Source organism: Dipodomys merriami, unplaced genomic scaffold (genome assembly GCF_024711535.1).
Source record: "Dipodomys merriami isolate MVZ:Mamm:240054 unplaced genomic scaffold, mDipMer1.0.p SCAF_45, whole genome shotgun sequence".
NCBI lineage: Eukaryota > Metazoa > Chordata > Mammalia > Rodentia > Heteromyidae > Dipodomys > Dipodomys merriami.
The window spans coordinates 3571729-3599665 of NW_027206013.1; the positions used below are offsets into that span (position 1 = coordinate 3571729).

The following is a 27937-nucleotide window of genomic DNA, read 5'->3' on the forward strand; positions in this document are numbered from 1 at the left end:
TATAGTCAACACTGCTTAAGATATGGTTCAGGAATGTCTGAATGTCATGGTAATCTTATGGGCTACTGTATTTCACAGTGCTTAGTGAATGGCACATTGTTCATGGATATACATTACTCTTTGGTTAGGACAGGTTTATGCATGAGTAACTGATGCATAATGCTGCCTCTACAAAGCATTTAGAAATATGAGATCCTGGGGCTGGGAAGGTGGCTCAGTGGTAGAGCGCTTGCCTTGCATGCATGAGGCCCTGGGTTCGATTCCTCAGCACCACATAAGCAAAAAGAAAGAAGCTGTGGTTCAAGTGGTAGAGCATTAGCCTTGAGCTGAAGAGCTGAGGGACAGTGCCCAGGCCCAGAGTTCAGGCCCCATGATCAGACCCCCCCCCCCAAAAAAAGAAAAGAAATATGAGATCATACGCCCGGCACCAGCGGTTCACACCAATAATCCCAGCTACTCAGGAGGCCAAGATCTGAGGAGAGTGGTTCAAAGCCAGACCTGGCAGGAAAGTTGGTGAAACTTTTTTTTTTTTTTTTTTTGGGTCTGGTCATGGGGCCAGAACTCTGGGCCTGGGCGCTGTCCCTCAGCTCTTCAGCTCAAGGCTAGCGCTCTACCACTTGAGTCACAGCGCCACTTCCGGCTTTTTTCTTATGTGGTGCTGAGGAATCGAACCCAGGGCCTCAGGCATGCAAGGCAAGCGCTCTACCACTGAGCCACCTTCCCAGCCCTGGTGAAACTTTTATCTCCAATTAACCACCAGAAAACCAGAGGCGGTGCTGGATTTGAGTAGAAAAAGCTCAGGGACAGCACCCAGGTACTGAGTTCAAATCCCAGGACCAACAACAGCAAAAAGGAAATATGAGGTCATGTGCTACATTCTTCTGCCGTGTGTGTGTGTGTGTGTGTGTGTGTGTGTGTGTGTGTGTGTGTGTGTACATGCACACATGCACATGTACATGCTGTTCTGGAACTTGAACTCAGTGCTTTCCACTTCTGCTTAGCATTTTTGCTCAAGGATGGGGTGCTACCACTTGAACTGCACTTCTACATCTGGCTTTTTGATGGTTAATCGAATTAAGAGTCTCAGGGGTTTTCTTGCCTGGGCTTGCTTTGAACCAGAATCCTTAGATCTCAGCCTCTGAGGAGCTAGGATTACAGGTTTGAGCTACATATATAAACATTATGCCTAGCAGGACTGGGCTCCTTAGTGATGAGCCTTATGTTATCTCTGGGAATCAATATGTTTAGTGTTGTTCTTCAAATACACATTAATCAATCTGTGTTTATTAGAGGTTGGTTTATGAGTGACTTGGCATAATTATTTTCCCTGTGAAACTCTGGTTTGTACTGAGTGCAATACAGGTACTTTGCTCTTCCTTACTAGATGTTTAAACCCATGTTTAACAGAGCGAGGTACAAGCTTGCTTAAGTGCAGTGTTAGTTTCAATGGTGTGTTTAGCATTATGTGTTTCCTGTGGTATATTTCTCTGTGATACCCTCTAGATGGTTTATTAGCTCTGGGTGTTAGTGTTAGAGCAACACTGTAGTTAGCTGTGTGTGGTGCATGTAATATGTATTTAGGGGATTTATTTTAACTCTGTGTTTAAGAGATGTTGACATGAGCCACTACACATGTTATTATCTCTGATAAGGACTTTGTTGAACATTGTGTGGTACATGTAGTGTTTTGTTTGTTGTTATTTGTTTAAACTCCATTTTCTTTTTCTTTTTTTGGTCCAGTCGTGGGGCCTGAAATCTGGGCTCTGCTTTACAGAAATGCAGATACCATAGCCTCAGGAAAGCTTTGAATATACAGAATGCTCTGATTCTGCATAGATTAACTCCCTAAATGTCTTGAATCACTAGCCTCTCAGTAGCATACCCTATTTGGAAGGTTAAGACCTATTTTCCCTAGATGGAAAAGCTCTGCTGGTATCTGAGTATGTCCATTTAAGGTCTAACATCTTGTATTCTTGGTGACAGAGGGTGATGCCCATCCTCCCCCCCTCCAGGTAATAGGCATACCTGGATCCCTGGAGAAAGGGGTGGGCACTTGGCTGATAGGTTGCCGAATCTGTCAGTCCAGTACCTGGGACTGGAATTGGGAAGTTACCAGTACCAGGGTCCTATGACCCTGACCCCTGCCCATGAAAAACCTAAGCAATTCCATTTTACTTAAGACCCCATCTCAGTTCTGCAATTTAACTCATGGCCCTCTTTAGCCCCAATGCTAGGAATTTATGACAGAAAGCCATGCACAATTCTTGGAGCCATAGATGGCGTTTGCTTAAGGCAGGTGTTAACCCTGACTTTGCTCCTGAGTGACCACAAGCTAAGAGTTTCACTTAAAACCATATAATGTTCCCACCAACCGGTTCTTCAGAGCCCAGGGCGAAACATGCCATGCATACTGTTGGTCCAGGTGTGACTCATAACCGTTTGTGGTCAAGCTATGGACCAAGGATATTTTTCTGTAAAGGTCAACCAATCATATTTGCCCACCTTAGCTTGCTGTAAATGTTAACCAATCATGTAATTTCTTATGTAAAGTTCCTTAAAGTTGTTTGTTCAATACTATAAAAACTGTGCTGATTTTACGCTCGGGGCCTCTAAGCATCACCGGTTGCCCAGTGCGCAGAGGACCAAGTTCAAGCTTGCAATAAACGACTCTTTGCTGTTTGCATTGATCATGGTCTCTGGTGGTCTGTGAGGGGGCATCCGAAAACAGGATACTTCACCCAGATCCTATTTAGGGCTGGAGGAGCACAAGCACCAGGACACCATGTCACGTGTGTCTCTGTGATTGTGTCCTATGTCCCGTGTTCCCATGTCCTGTGTTTTGTGTCCTGTGTTCTGTCTCCTGGCTTGTCTCCAGTCTTCATGGTGTTCCAATTCAGCTCTCCATCAGAGCCAAATTGGCTTGTCTGAATTATATTCCCAAGGCTGCTTGGGTAACTTCCCAATTCCCAGGCACCTGCTCCTTATTATAGAGTACCATCCTCCCCCAGGGGAGTTGTTCTCTATTAGGAGCTCTCCTGGATTCTCAGGGGGAATACCCAAGCTTGGGGTTCTGGTCTGGGTGGATAGATGTTAGAGCATTTCCAGGGAGGCTGTGTCACCAGGAGTCCCATGAGGTTTTAGTGGATTTAGGAAATTCCAAGATCTGAAGCCACTCTCTTGTTATCTCATCAGACACTTTGTAGAGATGTGTGTGTATGTGTGTGTGCACACGCATGTGGGGGCTCGCACACGTATGTTGATAGTAGGCTTCAATTCAGGTACTGTCTCTTCGTTTTTTTGCTCAAAGCTGGCACTCTACCATTTTCAGCTTTTTGGTGGTTAGCTAGAGATGAGACCATCAAACCAAAGGAGGATATTCTCTCATCAGAAAATAATATTTATTGAGCCAGGCGCTGGTGGCTCACGCCTGTAATCCTAGCTACTCAGGAGGCTGAGATCTGAGGATCGCGGTTCAAAGCCAGACCGGGCAGGAGAGACCGTGAGACTCCTATCTCCAATAAACCACCAGAAAACCGGAAGTGGCGCTGTAGCTCAAGTGGTAGAGCGCTCGCCTTGAGCTGAAGAGCTGAGGGACAGCGCCCAGGCCCAGAGTTCAAGCCCCACGACCGACAAAAAAAAAAAAAAAAAAAAAAGAAAAAAAAAAGAAAATAATATTTATTGAGGGCTGGGAATGTGGCTTAGTGGTAGAGTGCTTGCCTAGCATCCATGAAGCCCTTGGTTCGATTCCTCAGTAACACATAAGCAGAAAAAGCTGGAAGTGGTGCTGTGGTTCAAGTAGTAGTGTGCTAGCCTTGAGCAAAGAAGCTCAGGGACAGTGCCCAGGCCCTGAGTTCAAGCCCCAGGACTGGCCAAATAATAAGAATATTTGTTGAAATTAACTGCAGGAAATGGAAATGAGGGTTTCTTTTCTTTTTTTAAAGAATCTTACAGAGTTTCCTGCCTGGACTGGCTTCAAACTGCAACCCTCAGATCCTGAGTAGGTAGGATTACAGGCATGAGCCATGGACCCTGGCTCTTATATTTTTGTAACCACAATTAACTGGAAATTGTTAGGTTTTTAAAAAGAGGTAGCCAAGTAAGAACAGCAGCACTCACGTGGTATTCAGGTAAGGGGTAGGTTTATTCAGTAGACCTGCTGGGACCAGGCAAGGTTGGCACTCCACGTGGCTGGGAAAGGCCTGGGAATGAGAGAGAGCTGGGAAAGAGAGGAAAGAGATAGAAAAGAGCAGAGAGAGCTAGAAAAGAACCGAGAGAGAGAGAGAGAGAGAACAGAGAGAGAAGGGAGCTGGGAAAGAGAAGGGAAGGAAAAAGCTGAGAACTAGAAAAGAGCAGAGAGAGCTAGAAAAGAGAGAGCGTCTGGGCCTGCGCTAGGCCTTATCTAGGGTATGGGTGGAGAAGGGTGTGGCCACATCAAATTCAGATGTGACCTCAGCGGATGCAGATGTGACCTCTTCCAGGTGTCCCAGTTGCCTAGGTAACACAGGTACTGGGTGGAGACTTTGCTGCGAGGAGGGTGGAGTCTGCTAGCCATCCAGGAGCGGACCTTACAGAAATAATGATTGTAACAATGAGTAAAAACACCAGTTACTTGAATGATACATTTTGGCCCCCTTTTGCCCCCATTTGTTGTAAACTTCAGCTTTAATTGTCTGTCTTCATGATTCATTGAACATGGTTCTTGTAAGCTATCTGGTCAACCTTCTGGGAAGCTAGAAAAGCAGCTACCAGGAAGTACCTAAGTACCTGTGTGAATAGCATCATGAAGAATCAGGATTAGAAGCCAACAGGTACTCACTTCCTGCCAATGCATGTTTGGCCTCCTCCAAATCCACCTCACATTATATATCTTAGTGAGAGGTATTTTCCTTGGCCACCAGCATGGGAAAAGTCTGGCTCATATCCGACAAAGAACCACAGCCTAACTTGTGGCACCCTTCCTAGCTCTCACAAGGATGCCCCATGCCAGCTCTGGAGACTTGAAAACCTTTCCAAGTAGAGTCTAAATGACTGAGCCCTTTTGGACACTGATAGCTCATGACTATAACTCTAACACTCAGGAGGCTGAGATCGGATCATTGATGTTTGAAGCCAGTCCAGGCAAATAAGTCCAAGATATTCTTATCTTCAACCAGAAAAAAAAAACTAGAAGTAGAGCTATGTGTGTGGTTCAAGTGATAGAGCCTCAGACTTGAGTGAAAAAGCTAAGCTAGAGCACAGGTCCTAAATTCAGGCTCCAGCACTGGCACAAAATAAAACTAAAAATAACAAATGAAGCTGGTGCCAGTGGTGCATGCCCATAATCCTAGCTACTCAGGAGACTGAGAGTTGAGGGTCACAGTTCAAAACCAGCCCAGACAGGAAAGTCCTTGAGACTCTTTTTGAAAATTATTCTTATAAAGGTTATGTTCAGAGGGGCTACAGTTACATAAGTCAGGTAAAAAGTACATTTCTTTTTAGACAATGTCACCCTTTCCCTTGCTCTCTCCCAGTTTTTCTCTCCTGTCCCCACCCACAAGTTGTAAAATTCATGTTCCACATAGTATCCAGTGAACATTATTGCTGCATTTGTTTACCCTTTGTCCCTCCACTTCTGTGCCTCCTTCTATACTGCCAAAGACAGATAAGCAAATGAACAGGACAAAAAGAAAAGAAAAAACAACAAAAAGGAAAAAAAATCTCTTGTTTCCATTTCCTGGAGCAGGATCCTATCTTAACCACTACAGTGTTGTGTAGGGTTGCACCTGTCATCCCAGCTTAAACACAAAGTGTGAATAGGAGGACTGCAGTCTGGGCTATTCTTGGCATACAAGAGGGAAGTTAGCTCATGCCTGTAATCCTAGCTACTCAAGAGGCTGAGATCTGAGGATCATGGTTCAAAGCCACCCCGGGCAAGACTATTGTCTCCAATTAACCACCAGAAAATCAGAAGTGGACATGTGGCTCAAAGTGGTAGGGCACTAGCCTTGATTGAAAGAGCTCAGGGACAGTGCCCAGGTCCTGAGTTCAAGCCCCACAACCACTACCACCACCACCACCAACAAAAACAAAACAAAAAAAATCAACCTAGTGACGATGCTCTGCACTGAACTGTATCCATGCCCAAGGCACACAATGCAGTCACAACGAAAAGCCAGTGTTGATGAGATGGAGGAGCCCTGTGGGCTGGTCCATCAGAAAACACCACACATCCTGACAGATCTGGAAGAGGCAGGGTGGGCTGCTCCCCTCACCCCATCTCCTGAGAAACAGATCTCATCTCTGGGACTTGTATACTGCAGACTCAGAGATGCCATCTGGAGGATGGTGTCCTCGCTGGTGGCCTGTGGCACTCCGTCTCTGGAACCATGGCAAGATCTGGTTTCATCACTGTTTCCACAGGAGCTCCAAGAGGAAACTGTAGAAGCACCTGCCAGGTACCTAATTCAGCCCACCTACGGGGATGGCACCAGGATGCAAGGCACCTGGGATGCAGGAGACACTACGGGTCACTTGTGGCCTCCTTGCAGAGGGCAGGAAATAAATAATGGTGAGAGAGAGAGAGAAAAAACAGACCTCTTGATTCCAGTGGGCCTTACAACATGGGAAGGGGGCTTGGAAAAATGGTTGTGTCTGTCTTTCTTTCTTTCTTTCTTTCTTTCTTTCTTTCTTTCTTTCTTTCTTTCTTTCTTTCTTTTCTTTCTTTCTTTCTTTCTTTCTTTCTTTCTTTCTTTCTTTCTTTCTTTCTTTCTTTCTTTCTCTTCTTCTTCTTCCCCTTCCCCTTCCCCTTCCCCTTCCCCTTCTCCTTCTCCTTCCCCTTCCCCTTCCCCTTCCCCTTCTCCTTCTCCTTCTCCTTCTCCTTCTTCTCCTTCTTCTTCTTCTTCTTCTTCTTCTCCTTCTCCTTCTTTTGGCAGTACTGGGGATTGAATTCTAGGTTTAACACAACAGCACTCTACCACTGAACCATGCCTCCCAGTCCCCCCTCGTTCTTCTGCTTTATTTTTTAGTTGGCTCTCAACTATCTCCCTCTACAACCCCCACCCCACCCCCATTATATGTGACTCTTACCAGAGTCTCTTTCCTATACCTCTTTCATAGGTGGGTTTACAGATGCAAGCCATCATGGCTGGCTTGTTCATTGAGATGAAGTCTTGCTAACTTTTTCTCTGGGTTGCCCTTGAATTGTGATCCTTCAGATCATCTTGTATATCTGGGATTACAGACATGAGCTACTATGCCAGCCCTGTGAGGGAAGGTTTGATGGCCAAGTTCCATGCAAAACAGTGCATGTACAGAGATGTCATATTATGACAGTACTGTAGGCTGCACAGTACTGTGGGCTGTTCCCACTCATAAAGTTGGCAGGAAAGTAAGTCCTACAGGTGAAAGAGTATAAACTCTTTCACCACCTGTATGCAATAGAGGTGCTTAGCTCTTGTCCCTGAAGGAGGAGGACTTAAGAAAATAGTCTGAAAGTACCCAGGAAGAAATGCCATCTGTCTACGGGGCATCCCCTGGCCCTCACAGGATATTCTATGTAGATATCTGATACCCAAAGGGAATTTGGGAAAACTTGTGGGAGGTGTCTTTGGTGACTCGGTTCCATGTTGGCGGGCATGGAACCAACCTAGTGGCACCCTCTCTGGGATTTGGGAAATTGAGCCAAATGGCAGGGCTCAAGGACATCAAAGACAATGTGAGTTCAGGATGCCCTGTACTGTTCACTCAAGGTTGTGCTTAGTCTCTGCAGACCAAGGGTCCTCTGTATACTGATGGCCAGCTAAGGTTGCTACCCAGCTCCCAGCCAGTAGAGCTGTGATGACTTCTCCTACACATGGATGAGGAATGGGCTGGGCCTCCCAGAACTCTGGGCACCTTGGCCACATGTCAGCCCTTTAGGACTAGGGAGATCAAGAATATATAGCAGTGGCCTCTAGATGGCACTAGACCACCAGCCTAAATGTCAGGGGAAGGGTTCTGAGTGCTGGGACAGCAAAGGGGATGTGGTGGGGGTGGGCGCCTAGATGATTCTACAATTCTAACAAATGTACATCTGGAGTAGGGTGCTGCTGACGGGGAGGCTGTAGATATGTGGGCATGGCTGCATATATAGCTGGGGCAAGAGAAACCAAGGAGTATTGGGAACCTTGTACTGGCTGCTAATTTCAACATGAACCTGGAAGTGGTCTAAAAAATAGTTTATTTAAAAGTATGTATACACTTGATGCTGGTGGCTCATACCTATAATCTTAGCTACTCAGGAGGCTGAGATCTGAGGATCATGTGTGAGATCAGACCAGGCAGAAAATAAAATGTCAGAAGTGGAGGTGTGGCTCAAATGACAAAGTGTCAACTTTGAGTTAAAAAGCCAAGTGAGAGCTCGAAGTCCTGAGTTGAAGCTAGAGTTTTGGTGTGCACATACACACAAATTTAAAATGTATATAGTCACTAGTGAATTAATTAATTTGTTTGCTTGTTTGCCAATCCTGGGGCTTGAACCCAGGGTCTGGGCACTGTCCCTCAGCTTCTTTTGCTCAAGGCTAGCACTCTACCACATGAGCCACAGTGCCACTTCTAGCTTTTTCTGTTTTTGTGGTGCTGAGGAATTGAACCCAGGGCTTCATGCCTGCTAGGCAAGCATTCTACCACTAAGCCACCTTCCCCCAGACCTGAATTAGTTCATAAAAAAATTAATATTCTGGGCTTGGGATGATGGCTCAGTAGTAGAGTGCTTGCCTTGCATGCATGAGGCCCTGGGTTTTATTCCTCAGCATCACATAAGCAGAAAAAGCCAGAAGTGGCACTGTGGCTCAGTGATAAAACACTAGCTTTGAGCTGAAGAGTTGAGGGACAGCCCAGGGTTCAGGCCCAAGACCGACCAAAAAAAAAAAAAAATCTTTGTTCTAGAACAAGAGGTTTTGAAAGAAGAGCCAAGAATTTGATATAGGATTATGAGTTTGAAGTAGGGGAGTGGTAGGGGTGTTGAGACTTGAACAAAAGCTCAAGGTCAGCACCCAGGCCCCGAGTTCAAGCCCCAGGACCAGTACAAAAGGAAAAAAATAAAAGATCCATAATAGCCTCAAGATTAAAAAAAAAATCCTGCTTCAATTTTGGTAAGAGTGATGTTTCAGTGTCAATCTGGGATATGTCCTTTGCCAAATTTTTATTCCTTCTAATTAATTAACTAAAGTTAATTTGGATGTATATATGTATATGTATATATATATATATATATAGATAGATAGATAGATAGATAGATAGATAGATAGATAGATAGATATTATTTTTTTATTTTTTTGCCAGTCCTAGGGCTTGAAGTCTTGGCCTGGGTGCTGACCCTTAGCCTCTTTGTGCTCAAGGCTAGAGCTTTACCGCTTGAGCCACAGTGCCACGTCCAGCTTTTTCTGAATAGTTTATTGGAGATAAGAGTCTCATGGACTTTCCCTACTGGCTTTGAACTACAGTCCTCAGATCTCAGCCTCCTGAGTAGCTAGGATTATAGGCATAAGCTCCTTTTATTTTTATTTTCATTTTGGCTAGTGCTGGGACTTCAATTCAGGAACTCCACTCTCTCCCAGCTTTTTCACTCAAGCTTAGCCCTATACCATTCTGGATTAGTTGAGAGTTAAAAGTCTCATGAATTTTTCTGCTCAGGCTGTCTTCAAACTGTGATCCTCAGATCTCAGACTCTTGAGCTAGGATTACAAGCTTGAGCCACTAAGGCCCAGCTGCTTTTCAAATAGTTCTAAAACAACAACAACAATAAAACAAACAAACAAACAAAAAACCCACTAAACAGCCTCAGTCTCACAATACAGCCCAGCCTAACCTGCTGCCTTAGCAATCCAAGAGCTGGTATTACAGGCAGTCCATAGTACCAGCTTGCAAATACCCATATACTCTGGCTTACCTTTAGTTCTCTTACAGTATGATCCAAAGAACAGAAAATATGTTTCATGTTGGCTCAGTTTAGTATATTCAAGTGTAGAATTTTACAAGATATGGACTGAAAATTTCAATCTTGAGTCTTTTTTTTTTCTTTTGTGCTGGTCCTAGAGCTTGAACTCAGGGTCTAGGTGCTGTCCCTGAGCTTTTGGCTTACAACCCTACTTCTGGCTGTTTTGTTGTTTATTGGAGATAAATACTAGTCTGACTCCAAATTTTGGTCTTCAGATCTCAGCCTCTTACGTAGCTAGGATTACAATCATGAGCCACCAGTGCCTGTTGTTGTGTTTGGGTGGTACAGGAGTTTGAGCTTAGGGTATTGTGCTTGCCAGGCATACAGTCTACCACTTGAGCCCATATATCCACTTTTTTTGCTATAATAATAATTTAGTGCTGGGTATCAGTGTCTCATGCCTATAATCCTAGATACTCAGGAGGCTGAGATCTGAGGATTGCAGTTCAAAGCTGGCCAGGCAGAAAAGTCCCTGTGAGACTCTTATCTCCAATTAACTACTCAAAAACTGGAAGTGGTTTTGTGGCTCAAGTGGTAGAGTGCTAGCTTTGAGCACAAAGAGGCTCAGAGGCAGGCCCCAAGTTCAAGCCCCACAACTGACAATAATAATAATTATTATCATATAAAATATTTTTAAAATTTTCAGTACTGGGGTTTGAACTCAGGCTTTGCACTATCTTGGCTTACTTGTTTAGCTGATGCTCTACAACTTGAGGCACACATCCAGGCCTGATTTTTGCTGCCTATTTTGGAGAGAGTTTGCCTAGGCTATCTTCAAACTGCAATCCTTTGTATTTCAGCCTTCTGAGTAGCTAGGATTACAGGCTTGAGCCGTGGGTACTGGCAACCTCTCATTTTTCAAATAAGGTCTTACTATTTTCCAGCTTGCCTGACCATAATCCTATCTATGTTTTCCTTGTAGCTGAGATAGCAGGTGCATACTGCACCCAGATATTGCTTGAGACTGCTTTACTCAGGTTAGCTTCAAATCCCAATCCTCCTGACCTCAGCCTCCTGGGTAATTAGAATTACAAGTGTGAGCAACCTTGACTGGTTTTGTTTGGTTTTGAAACAGGATCTCACTGTGAAGCCCTGGCTGGCCTCCAAATCTTGATCCTTCTGTCTCAGCCTTCTAAGTGCTGGAATTATAGGCATGCACCACCACATCTAGCTGAACTCTATTATATTCTTACTTTCCACTACTTATGCTTTCTTACAAGTTTTTTTTTTTTCATTTAAAAGCCTGGCTTTTTATTATTTTTAATTGCTTTTAGTATTAATGTTAATATATTATTACTGTATTATCATATATAATTACAATAATATATGCTATTGTACATAAGATTATTATTAATATACTATTAATAATTTAAATTTTTTTAAATTTAATTTTATTTTATTTGTGAACATACTTTCTTACAAGTTTTTATCGTGTACTTCTCTCTTGGGATCCATGAAAGGTTATGCCCAGGAAGTGGAGCTATGGCTCAAGTGACAGATCAAAAAAGCCAAGGGAGTGTGTGCAAGGCCTCAAGATTAGGCCCCAGTTACTCCCCCTTTCCACACCCACCCCCACAAAATCTTTATTTGGGTATGGTGGCTCACATCTGTAATCCTAGCCACTAGGAGGCTGAGCTCTGAGGATTGAGACTCCAGGGTTTCTCCTATCTCTGAGTCCATGACCACAGGTTTTTCTTTCTTTTCTTTTTTCTTTTTTTTTTTTTGTCGGTCATAGGGCTTGAACTCTGGGCTTGGGTGCTGTCCCTGCGCTCTTCAGCTCAAGGCGAGCGCTCTACCTCTTGAGCTACAGCGCCACTTCTGGTTTTCTGATGGTTTATTGGAGACAAGAGTCTCACTGTCTTTCCTGCCTGGACTGGCTTTGAACTATGATCCTCAGATCTCACCCTCCTGAGTAGCTAGGATTACAGGCCTGAGCCACCAGTGCCTGGCTGACCACAGGTTTTTCTAAAGTACTTTTAGAGGAACTATATTAGCCATGTTACATACAGCATATGTGTATAGAACAAGGACAGACCACAGTGATTGGAAGTTGCCTTTTGTTTTTTCCTCATCAGGCCCCCAGAGGCCAAACACACTGTAACCAAGTTGAGGGGTTCACTCTCAAATTAAGAAAACTTGCCTTCTAAGACAGATCCAGCCTGGATTGTAATCAGAAGCACACAAAAAAGAGTGAAACACTTCTCTTAGAGAAAAGGGAGTATGGGGAAGTTGTTCAGAAAGAGCAGTAAAACAGGAAAGGATCCACTGATTTTTGTGGAGTTTTAAACATGGAGAACTCCACAGAAATAGATCACGAACCATTGTGTGTGTGTGTGTGTGTGTGTGTGTGTGTGTGTGTGTGTGCGCGCGCGCGAGCACATGCGTGCTCTCACTGATTTGGGGGCTTGAACTTAGGGCCTTGGCACTGTCCTTTAACTTGTTCACTGAGTCTAGAGCTCTACCACTTGAGCCACAACTCCATTTACAGCTTTTTGGTGGTTCACTGAAGATAAGAGTCTCACAGACTTCCCTGCCTGGGCTGGCTTCAAATCATGGTGCTGATTTCAGCCTTCTGAGTAGCTAGCATTACAGACTTGAGTCACCAGCACCCGGCACTGAGCTGGGAATAAGCCACTTTTTTGACTAGTAAAAGATGCTCTAGGGTGGACGGGAGGAACCACAACATTCAGGACTAGAAGAAGAAGGACAGAGAACTGTATACAATGGCAGAATGGAAAAAAAAAAAAAAGAGAGAGAATTAGGCAGCTGGGCGCCAGTGGCTCACACCTGTAATCCTAGCTACTCCGGAGGCTGAGATCTGAGGATCATGGTTCAAAGCCAGCCTGGGCAGGAAAGTCCATATGAGACTCTTCTCTTTAATAAACCACTGGAAAACCAAAGTGGAGCTGTGGCTTAAGCGGTAGAGTGCTTGCCTTGAGCTGACGAGTGCAGGGACAGTGTCCAAGCTCAGAGTTCAAGCCCCACAACCAACAAAAAAAGAAAGAGAGAAAGAAAGAAAGAAAGGAAGGAAGGAAGGAAGGAAGGAAGGAAGGAAGGAAGAAAGAAAAAAGAGAGAGAATTGTGCATCTCAAATTTTCTGACCAGGCCAGATGCATCTGGTTATCCTTTTAGACCTGCCTGGATCATGAGAGGGACAAGAAGACCTAGATATAGGGGACCTCAGCTTGTTTAGAAGAATTGTGGTCAAAAGATCAAATAGGAGTGCTATCTTGAGGCCTTCTTCTTGATCTCCCAGTTTGTAAATTGGCCAAGCCATATTACAAAGAATGCAACCCAAGAGTGAGCCTGTGAGAAAAAATAGCCCGTTAGTGGTGCATGCCATACCCTCATGTATGCCATCCCTTCTCTGGAGGAACAGAGGGTCCTGTCATCATTGAGCAGGATTCCCTCTCAGGGGAAGACAAAGCCTGAGTTTTACTTAATAGAAACTTTTAACCTGGATATATAGCCCACCAGCCAAATACTTTTTTATTTTTTTGTAGGTCGTGGGGCCTGAACTCTGGGCCTGGATGCTGTCCCTGAGCTCTTCAGCTCAAGGCGGGTGCTCTACCAGTTTAGCTACAGTGCCACTTCCGGTTTTCTAGTGGTTTATTGGAGATAATAGTCTCACTGTCTTTCCTGCCCGGCTGGCTTTGAAACATGATCCTCAGATCTCAGCCTCCTGAGCAGGTAGGATTACAGGTGTGAGCCACCGGCGCCCCGGCTCCAGCCAAATATCTTTGTGTGCTTTCCAACCCCTGCCTGTTGCCTCTGCTTCTTCCAGTCATCTTTCTCTGGGCATCCCTCATGGAGTGGGAATTTTCATCTGTGTGTGTGTGTGTGTGTGTGTGTGTGTGCATGTGGACGTGTGTTGGTTACTGAAGTTTGAACTCAAGGCCCAGGTGCTATCCTTTAGCTTTTATGTTCAAGGCTGGCATTCTACCACTTGAGCCAGAGCTCCCCTTCCCGCTTTTTTGCTGGTTAATTGGAGTTGAGTCTCACAAACGGTCCAGCTTGGGCTGCCTTTGAGATGCCAGCCTTGCTAGGATTCCAGGTGTGAGCCAAAGTAAGTTTCATCTTATTGAATTAGTGTTAGCACAAAGGGAGGCCCTGCAAAAAGACCAGGCAGGAAGCCAGTGACTAAGGCAATGCCTTACTAAGTGGAGAAGACCATATTTGGAATAACTTTGGTTTGAGGTGGGGGTATAAAGGGAAGAGCTCAGGTCTATTCAGAAGATAGGAACGGTAGCAACGGAAAGAAGGAGGTCCAAAAAAGGGGCGGATAGAAGCTTAAAAGCTTAAAAGCCCGTATCTGGGGACATTTGAACCATCTTTCTAACAAAAGACAAACAAGGCCAACCCAGTGGGGAACCAGCCAGCCTAAATGGGCCCTGGCAGATGTAGGCTTCAGGGAAAGGAGACCGCCACCATGGTTCAAGCAGACAAGAGTTTACTGCGGGGAGGGCACACCGCCGGCCTGTACAAGATGGAGGGTGCAGGGGTGCAAGAGGTGCAGGGAGAGGGAAAGGGGTGGAGGGGTCCGGGGAAAAGGGGATGGGACTAATGCTGGAGCCTGATACATAGGGAGAGGGTGGGGAGAAGGTGTGGTTGCAGCGCAGGCCTCGGAGCCCCAGGGCCCTCCCACCGCCCCCACCCTGGTATGCCATTAGCTGGGCGGGACTTCTAGGAAAGGGGCCACGTGAACGGAGGGAACGCCAGGAGAAGGGGCCATTTTCCCCCGGCAGACCTAACAGCAGGCCAGAAGCAGGCTGAAGGCCTGAAAACATGGCAGGAAAAGGAAGCACCTGGTACTTAGTAACCCCGTAGAAAGCCTGGGCCAGCACCTGGCGGAAACCTTAAAGCAAGGCATGTTTAACCACGCCACTGGAAGAAAGCTGGCAGAGTCCAAGCAGTAGAAAGGTGTTTGCAGAGTGAGTAACTACGCATGCCCGCCATGCAGACAGGGGTCGGGGGGGGGGGGGTGGGCTGGTTCTTAACCTCCTGCACAAGCCGGTTTGTTGGATGCAAGTCACACACAAGAAGATATCCCAACCCGGGGCAGGTGGCTCACGCCTGTAAGCCAGATACTCAGGAGACTGAGATCTGAGGATCATGGTTCGAAGCCAGCCTGGGCAGGAAAGTTCATGAGACTCTTATTGCCAATTAATCACCCAAAAGCTGGAAGTAGAGCTGTGGTTCAAGTGGTTGAGTGCCAGCCTTGAGTAAAAAAGCTAAGAGACAGTGTTCAGGCCTTGAGTTCAAGCCCTCGTATCAGCACTAAATAAGTAAATAAATGAATAAACAAATAAGCTAGGCAAGTCAGAGGAAAATGTCTGAAGAATAGGGGAAGACACAGAATTCAGTTCATCTCAACCCCAAATAGGAGGAGGGGAGACTGAGTTACTACTCAGTGGATGAGAGTCAGAGTAAACATATTTCATCCAAGCTATGCGCCACAATATGTTACCAAAAGTCAGCACAGTAATGTCTTTATAATTTAAAAAAAAATATTTTTGTGCTGGTACTGTGAACTCAACCTTGAGCTCTTGCTTGGCTTTTTTTCCCTCAAAGCTGGTGTTCTACCACTTGAACCACACTTCCACTTTCAGTCTTTTTTACCTTTAATCACTGTGATTTTTTTCTTTTTCTTTTTTTTGGTCTGGTTGTGGGGCCTGAACTCTGGGCCTGGGCACTGTCCCTCAGCTCTTCAGCTCCACAGCGCCACTTCCAGCTTTTTTCTTTTTGCTTATGTGGTGCTGAGGAATCGAACCCAGGGCCTCATGCATGCAAGGCAAGCGCTCTACCACTGAGCAACCTTCCCAGCCCCAACTGTGATTTTTTTTCTTTGTATAGCTTTTCTTTTCCTGTTCATAGTTTTTGTCTTCCTCCTCCTTTCCTTCCTCTTCCTCCTTCTCCTCCTCTTCTTTTTTGGTGCAGGTCCTGGGGCTTGAACTCAGAGCCTGGGTGCTATCCCAGGGTCATTTTTTAAAATTGTTACTATAAAGGTGATGTATAGAGGGGTTACAGTTACATAAGCCAGGTAAAGAGTCCATTCCTTTTTGGACAATGTCACCCTTTCCCTTGCTTTCTCCCAGTTTTCCCCTCCCACCCCCACCTACAAGTTGTATAGGTTATTTTCAATGTAGTGTCCAGTGAGTGCCACTGCTGCATTTGTTCACTCTTTGTCCCTCCATGTCTTTCCCCTCCCTTCACTTCCAGTCTTTTGCTGGTTAATTGGAGATAATCATGGATTTGTCTTCTTGTGCTGGTTGTAAACCATGATTCTCAGATCTCAGCCTCTCCAATAGCTAGGAAATTAGCTGTGAGCCTCTAGCACCAGGCTAACAGTTATTAATCTCAGTTCTTGTCTAGCAAGAGAAGAAAGAATTCAGGCAAGATGCAAAGTGCAGTGAAAGTGATGGGGAAGCTTTTTTTTGTTGTTGGTTATGGGGCTTGAACTGTGGGCTTGGGTGCTTTCTCTGTGCTCTTCAGCTTAAGGCAAGCGCTCTACCGCTTGAGCCATTGCGGCACTTCCGGTTTTCTAGTGGTTTATTGGAGAGAAGAGTCTCACTGAGTTTTCTGCCTGGGCTAGCTTTGAACCGTGATGCTCAGATCTCAGCCTCCTGAGTAGCTAGGATTACAGGCGTGAGCTACCAGCCCCGGGCTGATAGGGAAGCTTTGTAGGAAAGGAATTCACTTCCAATAGAATGAAAACAGGTCATATCTAAGATGAAAATAATCATAATAAGTCATTTCCCCCCTTGCCCCCCTCCCCTGCCTATCTTCTCAGAGCAAAATAGGCCAGGCACATGGCTCTAGACTTTAAATCTAGCTGTTTGGGAGTCAGAGATCTGAGGATCATGATTTAAGACAAGCCCCACATAAAAGTTTGGGAGACTTGATCTCAGTCGGTGGCTGTGTGCAGTAGCATGGGGCTATCATTTCAGTAACACAGGCAAGTACTAATAGATGTAGATTTAGTTTGGTGTGGCATAAAATGAGATCCTGTCTTGTAAATAACCATTGCATAAAAGTGGCTTTTGTGGTAGAATGACCATATAACAGGCATGAAGCCTTTTGTTCAAAGTCCAATACTGCCACAAAAAGAACCAAATACCAACATACACATTCACACACACACAAACAAAACAAAATGCTAAGGTGGGCCAGGTGCTGGTGGCTCATGACTGTTATTTGAGATACTCAGGAGACAGAGATATGAAGACAGGTTCAAAGCCAGCTTAGGAAGGAAAGTCCATGAGACTCATACCTCTGATTGACCACCCAAAAAATGGAGCTATGGCTCAAATGGTAGAGCACCAGCTCTAACGGACAGCTAAGGAACAGCACTCAGGCTCTGAGTCCAAGCCTCAGTAAAAGTCCAAAACAAGACAAAAAGAACCTTGACCTAAGTAAGTACCTAAACCTCCCAATTCATATTCTTATCCTGAATACAAACATTCGTTCCAGATAAATATTTCAGTAAAATTTCTAAGAAAAACAGGATCTTAGGCTAGACAAAGAGATTTTAGACTTGACATTGAGGTAAGCTAAATGAGGCATGAGGACCAAGAGCCAGAAGCTGAGAATAAGCATTGTATTAATAGAAAACTTGAAGTCTCTCCTTTCCCATTAGGCTACAGCAGCTGACCATGATCTTAACCTTGCACTAATGACTTGCCTGGAGTTCTAGATAGTCATGCCCTGGGTGGCTATCACAAGAAAAATAATTGGTAAAAATTCATCCTTAGACTAAAAGGAGATCTTGTTAAAGGAGAACAAATATCTCCTAACAACAGGCTTTACTGTTCTAAATAAACAATACAAAGAAAGTACCTGGTAGATTCACATATCTTTCACTGTTAATTAAGGAGACTTGGTCTCTGGGATAAATCCCAAATTTATCAGTTTCAGGATGATTAACATACCAGATGATAGAAATAGAAGAACATGAACATGAGACAAGACAAGGCCTGTATATCCCAGACTAACTTCAGCCTTATAAATTTGTCTTTTTAATTTTTTTGTTACCAATACTGGGTCTTGAACTCAAGGTCTGGGTGTTGTCTCTTAGCTTTTTTCCCTCAAGGCTAGTGCTGCTCTACCACTGGAGCCATATCTACTTTTGGCTTTTTGGTGGGTAAATGGAGATAAGAATCAGGGATTTGCTTGCCCACATCGCAACCTCCTGAGTAGCTAGGCATGAGCCACTGTACTCGGCTTAAATACGTCCAAGAGACTCTTAGTTCCAATTAACCAGAAAAAAGCTGGAAGTGGAGGCATGCATCAAGTATAGTTCTATGAGCAAAAAAGTTGGATGAAAGAGCTTAATACCCTGAATTCAAGCCTCAGTACTGGCACCATAAAAGAGGAAGGAAGGCAGGCATTATGGATTGGGTGCTGGTGGCTCAACCGTGTAATCCTAGCTACTCAGGAGGTTGAGAACTGAGAATCGAGGTTAGAAACCAAACTGGGCAGGAAAGCCCATGAGATTCTTATCTCCCACTAACCAGCAAAAAGCTGGGAGTAGAGCTATGGTTTATGTGGTAGAACACTAGCCTTGAGTATAAAAGCCATGGAACAGCCCCCAGGTCCTGAGTTCAAGCCCCAGTACCAGCACAAAATAACAAAGGAAACAATCTGAATTCCAAATAAACAAAATACCAGATAGATCCTGAAAAGCACATACAGATGACTAATTAAGCACATGAAACCATGAAAATTAAAATAATAGTCACACAGCATAACAGCCATTAGAATGTCTTAAATATCAGAATGGGATCAAATGCTGGCAAGGCTGTGGGGAAACTAGCTGATGCCTGCATCATATACAGCTGTAAAATCATACAGCAACTCTGGAAAAAAGTGGACTTTTCCATACAACACTAAACAAATAGCAAAACAGGTGGAATAACCCAGTTGCTGAGCCCCTCAAAGAAATGAACACTTCTTATGCAAGAAAGCCTGACCCAGCAAGTCATGACATTCCAACGACAGGTTTGGTGTGGTTGACTTCTGGCAGCCAGCCTTGAGTAGTTCTTATCATATCCTGTGTGCTGCAGGCCTTCTTGCTGTTCCCTGGAGCAAGTGATGCTCTCAGTGCTTTCTGTGGTGAAGGCTTTGGGCCACGTATTTGAATTTGAAGTGGGAGTTAGGGGGTCCTCCAAGCTGAAGGGGCATTTTGGTTTTTGTTGGCAGTGGGGCTTGAACTCAGGGCTGGAGCGCTGTCCCTGAGCTTTTCTGCATAAGTCTAACGCTCTACCCCTTTGAGCCATAGCTCCGCTTCTAATTTTCTGGTGGTTAGTTGGAGATAAGAGTCTCATGGACTTTTCCTGCCCAGGCTGGCAGGATCATGGTTTACCATGATCCTTAGATCTCAGCCTCCTAAGTAGCTAGGATTACAGGTACAAGTCACCAGCTTCTAGCTCTGAAGGGGCTTTTGAAGACCCTACCCTGCACCTGACAATACTTAATCCCCTGTAATCTTAACTACACGGGAGGCTGCTTCTGGGCCTGGGCGCTGTCCCTCAGCTCTTCAGCTCAAGGTTAGCATTCTACCACTTGAGCCACAGCGCCATTTCCGGCTTTTTTTTTTCTGCTTATGTGGTGCTGAGGAATCGAACCCAGGGCCTCATGCATTCAAGGCAAGTACTCGACCACTGAGCCACCTTCCCAGCCCATCTGTGAGACTCTTTAATTAACCACTAAAAAGCCAAATGTGGAACTTGGCTCCAGTGATAGAGCACCGGAGCTCAAAAGCACAAAAGCTCAGGGACAGAGCTCAAACCCAGAGTTAAAGCTCCAAGATCAGCAAAAGACAAAATAAAAAAATCATGATAGCCACACAACATAGTTAACTCTTTTCAGAAAACACTACAAGAGAGATTTTTTTTTTCCCGTCACAACACTCTTCGGGAACCTAACCTGAGGAAAAAAAATCACCAACCTGTTTCCACAGTGTCATGTAATTGATGACCCACTTCAACTTCCACCAACTGTCTTTGTCCTCTTCCATCCTGGTCCTGTGTCTCCTTCAGTCTCAAACTTTCCTCAGACATTCTGTTTCAGAGTACAGATGACCCCATCTCAGGTCATCTCTTCCTGACCAGTTCCTGTAAAGACACTCAGCATCGTGACCCTTCATCAGAGGGACACAAAGTCCACTGAAGCCCACCAAGTTGTCACCATTGTTGGTGACAACTAGCTAGCCAGACTGCCCTGAACACACACAGATTCACTTTCCCACTATAGGAAATGACTGGGAGAGCCAGGTGCCACTAGCTCATGCCTGTAATCCTAGCTACTCTGGAGGCTGAGATCTGAGGATCATGGTCCAAAGCCTGCTTGGGCAGAAAAGTGTCTATGAGACTCTTATCTCCAAAAACTGGTGGTGCTGGGGCTCAAAGTGGTAGAGCACTAGCCTTGAGTGAAAAAGCTCAGAGACAGTGCCCAGGCTGTGAGTTCAAGCCCCAGAACCAACCAAAAACAATACAAAAAAAGAACAAAACAACAAAATGATTAGGAGGAGATAGGGTAAGATTATGTCAATGTTCTGTTTCTCATCCCATCTCCCCTGGGAGTCTTAGATGGCTCTCACTTGAGCCACTCCTTCCTGACAACTGCTTGATTATCAATACAGACTCAGTTCATGGCCTTGGGTCTCTCTGGAAATCTCTAATGCTCCTTCGCTGTGGAGTCCACGGAGTGAGAAATGTCAATAAGTTGAAGTCCTCTCATAGAGAAGACTGACCTTCCTGAGACTCCATAGCACTTCCCAGGACAAGCCAACCTCACTAGACAAAAATATGAAATCTGACTGACAGGATTAAAAAGCACGTCTTTTCCATTCATAACCTCTGCAATTAACTAGCCTTTGTAGTGTGAAAGGCTGACTTTGGGTTTATTTTTTATTTCATTTTGAGGCTGAGTCTCTTGCTTCACAGCCTCCTGGGTCCTAAGATCATAAGAGTATACCTCCAGCAAAATTTTGATTAAGCTATTTATTTATTTTGGCACCACTTTATGGATTTGAACCTCAGGGCCTGGGCGCTGTCCCTGAGCTTTTTTGCTTAAGGCTATTGCTCTACCACTTGAGTCATAGCCCCACTTCCAGCTTTTTGGTGCTTAATTGGTGAGGAGTCTCAGACTTTCCTGCCTAGGCTAACTTCAAACCAAAAATCCCTAGATCTCAGCCTCCAGAGTAGCTAGGATTACAGGTGTGAGCCGCCGGAGCCTGTCTTCTTTGTTGGGTTTTAATGGCCTGTCTTTACTAGAACTTCCTATGGGTGTAAACAGGGCGTGTCCTTGGGATTAAGCCACTCACCTGATCCTCCACTACGTAAAATGCAGGCTCTGTCCTGGGAGAGTAAGAAGAACCTTCTGTAAGAATCTGGAGATCCTAGCTTCCCCAACTGCCAGGATCTGGTGAGCAAATTTCTTTCCCTGAAGGGCCTGACCTGGTTTTGAAAATGCAGCTCCCCTTCCCCTCCAGACCCTCTCCCTTCTCTTCCTCTACCCCCCTCCTCCTCCTTTTCCTCTGGTGATGGGAGGGGGCTCCACTTAAACTACACCCCCATCTTTGGAACTGAATTTGCTAATGAGAGCCAAAGTTACATCTCACTATAGATAGACTACGGGCTGGCTAACTGTATAACAGGCTGTGCTGACATGGAATCTCAGTGGGCTTAAAATTTGCACCCAATATTCCCACGGGGAAGCTTTCTTTACCTTAAAATTCAGAATTTGAGGGAGAAGGCAAGTGAGAAAGCTGAGTGTCAGTGGCTCATGCCTATAACTCTAGCTATTCAGGGAGCAGAGATCTGACCATGGAAGTTCCAAATCTGCCCTCTTGAGAAAATCTGTGACTCTTATCTCCAACTAACTAGCAAAAACCTGGTAGTGGAGTTGTGGCTCAAGAGTGCAAGCCTTGAGTGAAAAAGCTAAGCAAGAATTCAAGGCCTAAGCTCTGGTACTGGCAGGAAGGGAGGGAGGGAGAGATGAAAGAGAAAAAGAAAAAATCTACAGCTGTCCTTCCTTATCCATACATTCCATATCTAAGGGTTTGATCAAATTTGGATTGAAAATATTTGTAGAGAATTGCATCTGTGTTGACCACTTACAGACTTCTGTCTTCACCACATACGCACAGTGTGTACACCATGCTAGTCTTTCAGGTCATCTAAGGATGGCTGTGTATATAAGAGATGAACAGAGTTTTTGACAATGCTGTGAAGTTTCTGTAAAGAACTTGCTAGTCATCAAATTTTGTTCTCTCAGGGCTCCAGGAACTGATCAGTTAGGAAACCCAGCAGAGGGTGGACTAGACAGCCAAGTTAGAAAAATAGCCTGAGGAGCTTCTATCAAGAGATCCGGGAGGGTCTGGAGGCCAATTTAAATAGGATTTTAAAGATATTGATATTTAAACTGAGGCTGGAGTTGAAGAAGCTAGTGTCAGAAGATTCTTCATCTTAAAAAGTCAGAGATGGGATTTATCATTATACATGTGTGCATGTGCATATCAATACGGGAACTTGCACTCAGGGCCTCAAGCTATTGTTGGTTTGTTTATTTCACTTGAGCCACATTCCACTTCCTACTTTTTTTCTGGGGGGGGGGGGTCCGGTTGTGGGGCCTGAACTCTGGGCCTGGGCGCTGTCCCTCAGCTCTTCAGCTCAAGGCTAGCGCTCTAGCATTTGAGCCACAGTGCCACTTCCGGCTTTTATTCTTTTTGCTTATGTGGTGCTGAGGAATCAAACCCAGGGCCTCAGGCATGCAAGGCAAGCACTCTAACACTGAGCCACCTTCCCAGCCCCTGCATTTCTTACTTTTTGCTGGTACTTAGGAGACAAGAGTCTCTTGGCTTTGGCTGGCTGGCTAGCCTGGAGCCTTGAATGTCAGATCTCAGCCCGCCGAGAAGCTGGGATTACAAGTGGGAGCCACCAGCACCTGGCTCTTCTTAGCCTTTGTGAAGCCGGAGTTTTTGCTTCCCCAGGCCATTCACCCTTGGCACTATGGGGTGGTTGGCTGATCCCAGAAAGTTTTGGGGAGCATGACCCAGCTTCCTGTTTCTTTCCTCAGATTTTCCTTTATTTTCGGAGTTCAGATTGTGTCTGGGGAACAAGGAGAGGGGAAATGGACAGTTATGACCATGCCACAGTGACCCCAAAGGTGAGTAATGCTATGCCCTCAGCTGGGCCATATGTACCAGGATCTGACCCCATCTCTGTGACCCCAGAATCCCATGTTGCCAGTCCCCCACTGCCCATGCCCAGGTCCCATGGAGGCCGTGTCTGCAGCCCCTGGTTAGGGCCTTTGAGGAGGTGCCAGCCATCCCTGTTTTGCATAGGTGGGAGATAAGGGAGCATGGATGCCCAGGGGCTGGCTCAGGGGCCCCTGGGGCCCCAGGTGAGTCTAGTCGGGCCTTGGTCTCAGGTGCTTCAGTGGTGGAGGGCCAGGATGGAGAGGACAAACAAGCTGCAATCTGGGGCCTAAGGGCAGTGTTGGCTAGCTCTGCCACCATGATGAGTGTTGAAACAGTTGTTGACAGGGAATAGGGGTTTGGCTTGGAGTTTGGGAGGGTTCCAGTCCATGATCAGGTGACCCTATTGCTATTCGGGACAACACATGGAAGGAAAACATGGGATAGCTAGCCTTCCCCCTTCCCTCCTCACTTCCTGGTCAGGGAGGCAGAGAAAAAAGAAAGGGACCAGGGACCCACAGCCCCTTCAGGAGTGGCCCCCAAGGGTCCATAGATCTCATTAGGCTCTATTGTCTCCTAATAGCACTAACCTCTGGGAACATACCTGGGGCAGACTATGTGCGTGCGCACATGCGCATGTATATGTGCATCTGCTATGTATGTGTATGGGTGTGCCAGTATTGGGGCTTGAACTTTGGGACGTGTGCTCTTACTTAGCTTTTTTGCTCAAACCCGGCTCTCTGCCACTTGAGCCAAACTTCCACTTTGGTTTCTTGCTGGTTAGCTGGAAATGTCTTATATAGATAGATTTGACTGCTAGTCTGGCCTCCAACTGTGAACCTCAGATCTCAGCCTCTTCAGTAGTTAGGATTACAGATGTGAGCTACTAACACCTGGCTAGAATAGTGGACTTTGTATCAGATTTTGTTGTTGTTGTTGTTGGTCATGGAGCTTGAACTCTGGGCCTGGGCTCTGTCCCTGAACTCTGAGCCACAGCACCACTTCTGATTTTCTGGTGATTAGTTGGAGAGAAGAGTCTCATGACTTTCCTTCCTGGGCTGGCCTTGAACTGTTATCCTCTGATCTCAATTTCCTGATTATAGGATTATAGGTATGAGCCACTAGTAATATGTACTTTTTTCTTTTTCTTTTTCTTTTTTTGGTAATAGTGGGTTTTGAACTCTGGTCCTCGGATTGCAGGGCAGATGTTTTATTGCCCCATCCTTTTTTGCTCTTAGTGTTTTTCACATAAGCCTCACGGGTTTTTGTTGCTGTTGGTTGTTGTTTGTGTGCAGGTGTGTTTTCTCTATCAGTAGTGGGGCTTGAACTCAGGACGTGGGCACTGTCCCTGAGCTTTTTCACTGAAGACTAACACTCTACCACTTTGCTAAGTAGCTAGGATTACAGGTATGAGCCACTGGCACCTGGCTAAGCCTTAGGTTTTTCCCCTGGCCTTGCCTTGGCCCATGATCTTGTATGTGGCTGGGATTACAGATAAAGATTACCATGCTTAGCCCATCTTTAATTTTTATTTAGTGGGGTATTTCTACACATGACACACTTTTCATTTTTGCTTGTTTTAATTATCCCACGTTCTCAAGAGTTTATCAGACCATCTCATAGATGAGATCTATGAGTTTCATATTGAGAATTTTGTGTGTGTGTATGTGCTGGTATTGGGGCTTGAACTCGGCCTGGCACTCACTTGACTTTTGCTCTAGGCTGTGCTCTACCACTCAAGCCACACCTACTTCCCATATTGAAGGAAATTATGCCCCATGCCACAGTCGATAAATGGGAATGGAGTATCCTGGATAATATTCCTACTGGTTCATCTGCAGATTTAATCCTCCCATTGGTTAATCTGTAGAACTAACTTAAATCGGTGAGAAATAGGATTTATCTACAAACTCCTAAGTATAGAATTTGTAACCACCAGGGAGAATTTGCATTTCATTACAGAATGGTTAAGGTGGTTAGCATTCTTCCCCATTTGCTGTTCTTTTTTATTTTTATATTGTTGGTTATGAGACTTGAACTCAGGGCCTGGATATTGTTGTCCCTGAGCTTTTTTGCTCAAGGCTAGTTCTTTGAGCCACAGCTCCACATCTGTCTTTTTGTTGGCTAATTGGAGATGGAGTCTCATGGCCTTTCCTATCCAGCGTGGCTTCAAACCTCGATCCTCAGATCTCAGTAGTTAGGACTATAAGCTTGAGCCACCAGTGCTCAGCACTTACTGTTTTTTTTTTTACAGTGAGGTTACTCAGAGTTTATTCAGAGAAACAACTTGCTGGACCTCAATGGGCTTTGCAGCTGTCATCCTATCTACTTGGGAAGTTGAGATAAGAAAGATTTAGGTTTGAGACTGGCTTGGGCAGAAAAGTTCACTAGATCTCAACTATGTCATCCCAACTATGGTGGGAAGTATGAATAAGAGGATCATGGTCTAGGCCAGCTCAGGCAGAAGGTGAGACATTATCTAACAATAACCAAAGGTAAAAGGACTAGAGGCATGGCTCAGGTTGTAGAGTACCTGTCTTGCAAGTACTGAGTTTAAATGCTAGTACTGCCAAAAAAGAAAAACTGAGCTGTTCTTAGTAGTGCCTTCCAGGACTCAGGCTTGGGGAAGCACTTGGCAATGAATCATGAAGACTGCTGTGTTTCTAGGAGGCATTCACTTTCCAGGATGTGGCTGTGGACTTCACGGCGGAGGAGTGGGCCATACTGGATGCATCCCAGAGAAAGCTGCACCGAGATGTGATGTGGGAGAGCATCAGCCACCTGCTGGCTGTGGGTGAGTCTGCACCTGTCCCTTCTGTCCCCTCTCCTGGAGTCACATCAAACTGGAGGCAATTTGGTTATTTACTTTGGATTTTGTCATTCCATAAGGATGTAAATTTCCTCGCTACATATTTCTGTCTTTATTCTGAGTAGAGGTGGTATTGGGATTTGAACTCAGAGCCTTGTGGGATAGCAGGCATATACTACCATGCCTAGTTCTTTTCATTGAGAGGAGGTCTATATAAACTTTGTGTGTGTGTGTGTGTGTGTGTGTGTGTGTGTGTGTGTGTGTGTGTGTGTGTGTGTGTGTGTGTGTGTGTGTGTGTGTGTGTGTGTGTGTGTGTGTGTGTGTATGTTGGTACTTGATACTTGAACTCAGGGCCTGTACTTTAGCTTTTTTATTCAAGGCTGGTACTTTACCACTTGCGCCACAGCTTCCCTTCAGCTTTTTGGTTACTTGGAGACAAGAGTTTCACAGACAAGTTTCTGCTCAGGTTGGCTTTGAACCACAATCCTAAAACCCCAGCCTCCTGAGTAGCTGGGATTACAGGTATAAATCACTGGTGCCCAGCTCTTATAAACTTCTATGCTGGCCTAGAACTAGAGTCCTCCAGATCTCGGCCTCCTGAGGAGCTAGGATTATAGGTATAAGTGTATATCTTTCTTTATACATCATGTCTAACACCCAGAAGAGTGCTGGATACTCGGTAAGTATTTGTGAAATGGAAGAACAAATTATTAAGCATTTATAAAGCAAGGAGTATGCTCTGAAGATCCGGGTGCCACAGCTGTGACCATAGCTGATTTTGTCTTCTGAAATAGGTCATAATGATTGTTCCAGCCACTGTGGAAACTGAAGGAAAGAAATGAGGATCCTGAAGTCTTTGACCTTGTAGTAAATACTTGCTCCCTCCATGCTGGGTGAGGGAGCACAATGTCTCTGGTGAACTAGATATGCTTCCAGGCATTGACTTTTAGTGTTCAAATTGCTCCTCCTTCTGGGTCAGAGTCAAGGCCCACACATAGAAATCTGCGTGCAATTCAGAAAACATAGATTTTTATTTTTATATAAACAGGTGTTGATCTCTGTGAATCAGATATGCTTTCCCAGTTAGAACTGGGAGAGATGTGGAGAGAAAGAAGAGAATTTCTCAGAGCCCTGAAGCCAGGTGAGTTCTTGGCACCCAGAAGTATATATAAAGAAAATCCAAGTTGGAACACATTTATAAGATTATTTCTTTGTTGCTTTGTATGTCCCTCCCCCACAGTACAACCCCTGCTTTCACTGTATTTGATGTTGGTATAATTTGTGGAGGGGGAAGGGGAAAAACAAATTGTTTAAATAGGGATACAGGTGGACCCATTGCAACAATGAGATGTACAAGTCGTAATGTTGAAAACAAACTTTACAACTTTGGTGCAGGGCGGTGGGGGGGGGGGGATGGGAAGGGATGGGAAGGGGAAACAAAGGAGGAGGCTACAATGCTTGATAAGAAATGTACTCATTATCTTGCCCATGTAATTGTAACCCCTCTGTACAGTATTTTCACAATTAAAAAAAAAAGAAAGAAAGAAAATCCAAGTTGGGTAGGGAAGAGGACAATAGTCTTTCTTTTCTTTAGTGGTATTTGTGTTTGAACTCAGAATCATGCACTAGCTAGACAAGTAATTGAGCTATGCCCCAAGCCCTTTGTGCTTTAGTTACTTTGGAGATATGGTCTCTTTGTCTAGGCCTGGCCTTGAACCTTGATTCTTGTAGTTCAGATTACACACATGAGCTACTGTACCAAGCTTGTTGGTGGAGACAAGGTATTTTTCTCCAAGCTTGCCTTGAATTTTTAATCTCTCAGTCTCTTTCTCCCAAGTAGCTAAGATTACAGGTGTGTGCCACCATGCACAATTTTTTTTTTGTCGGTCGTGAGGTCTGAACTCGGCCTGGGCGCTATCCCTCAGCTCTTTAGCTCAAGGCTAGCACTCTACCATTTGAGTACAGCACCACTTCC

At 45.1% G+C, this 27937-nt stretch overlaps 1 protein-coding gene across 1 annotated transcript; it reads left to right on the top strand.

Moving 5' to 3' along the window:
• Nucleotides 1–4725: 4725 nt before the first annotated feature.
• Nucleotides 4726–27776, top strand: LOC138808244 (zinc finger protein 705A-like). Its single transcript, XM_069994223.1, has 5 exons — nucleotides 4726–4808; nucleotides 23033–23122; nucleotides 25821–25947; nucleotides 27011–27103; nucleotides 27694–27776. The coding sequence occupies exons 2-5, from the start codon at nucleotides 23087–23089 to the stop codon at nucleotides 27774–27776; spliced, it is 339 nt and encodes a 112-aa protein (XP_069850324.1). The 5' UTR covers nucleotides 4726–4808; nucleotides 23033–23086.
• The last annotated feature ends 161 nt before the right edge of the window (nucleotides 27777–27937 follow it).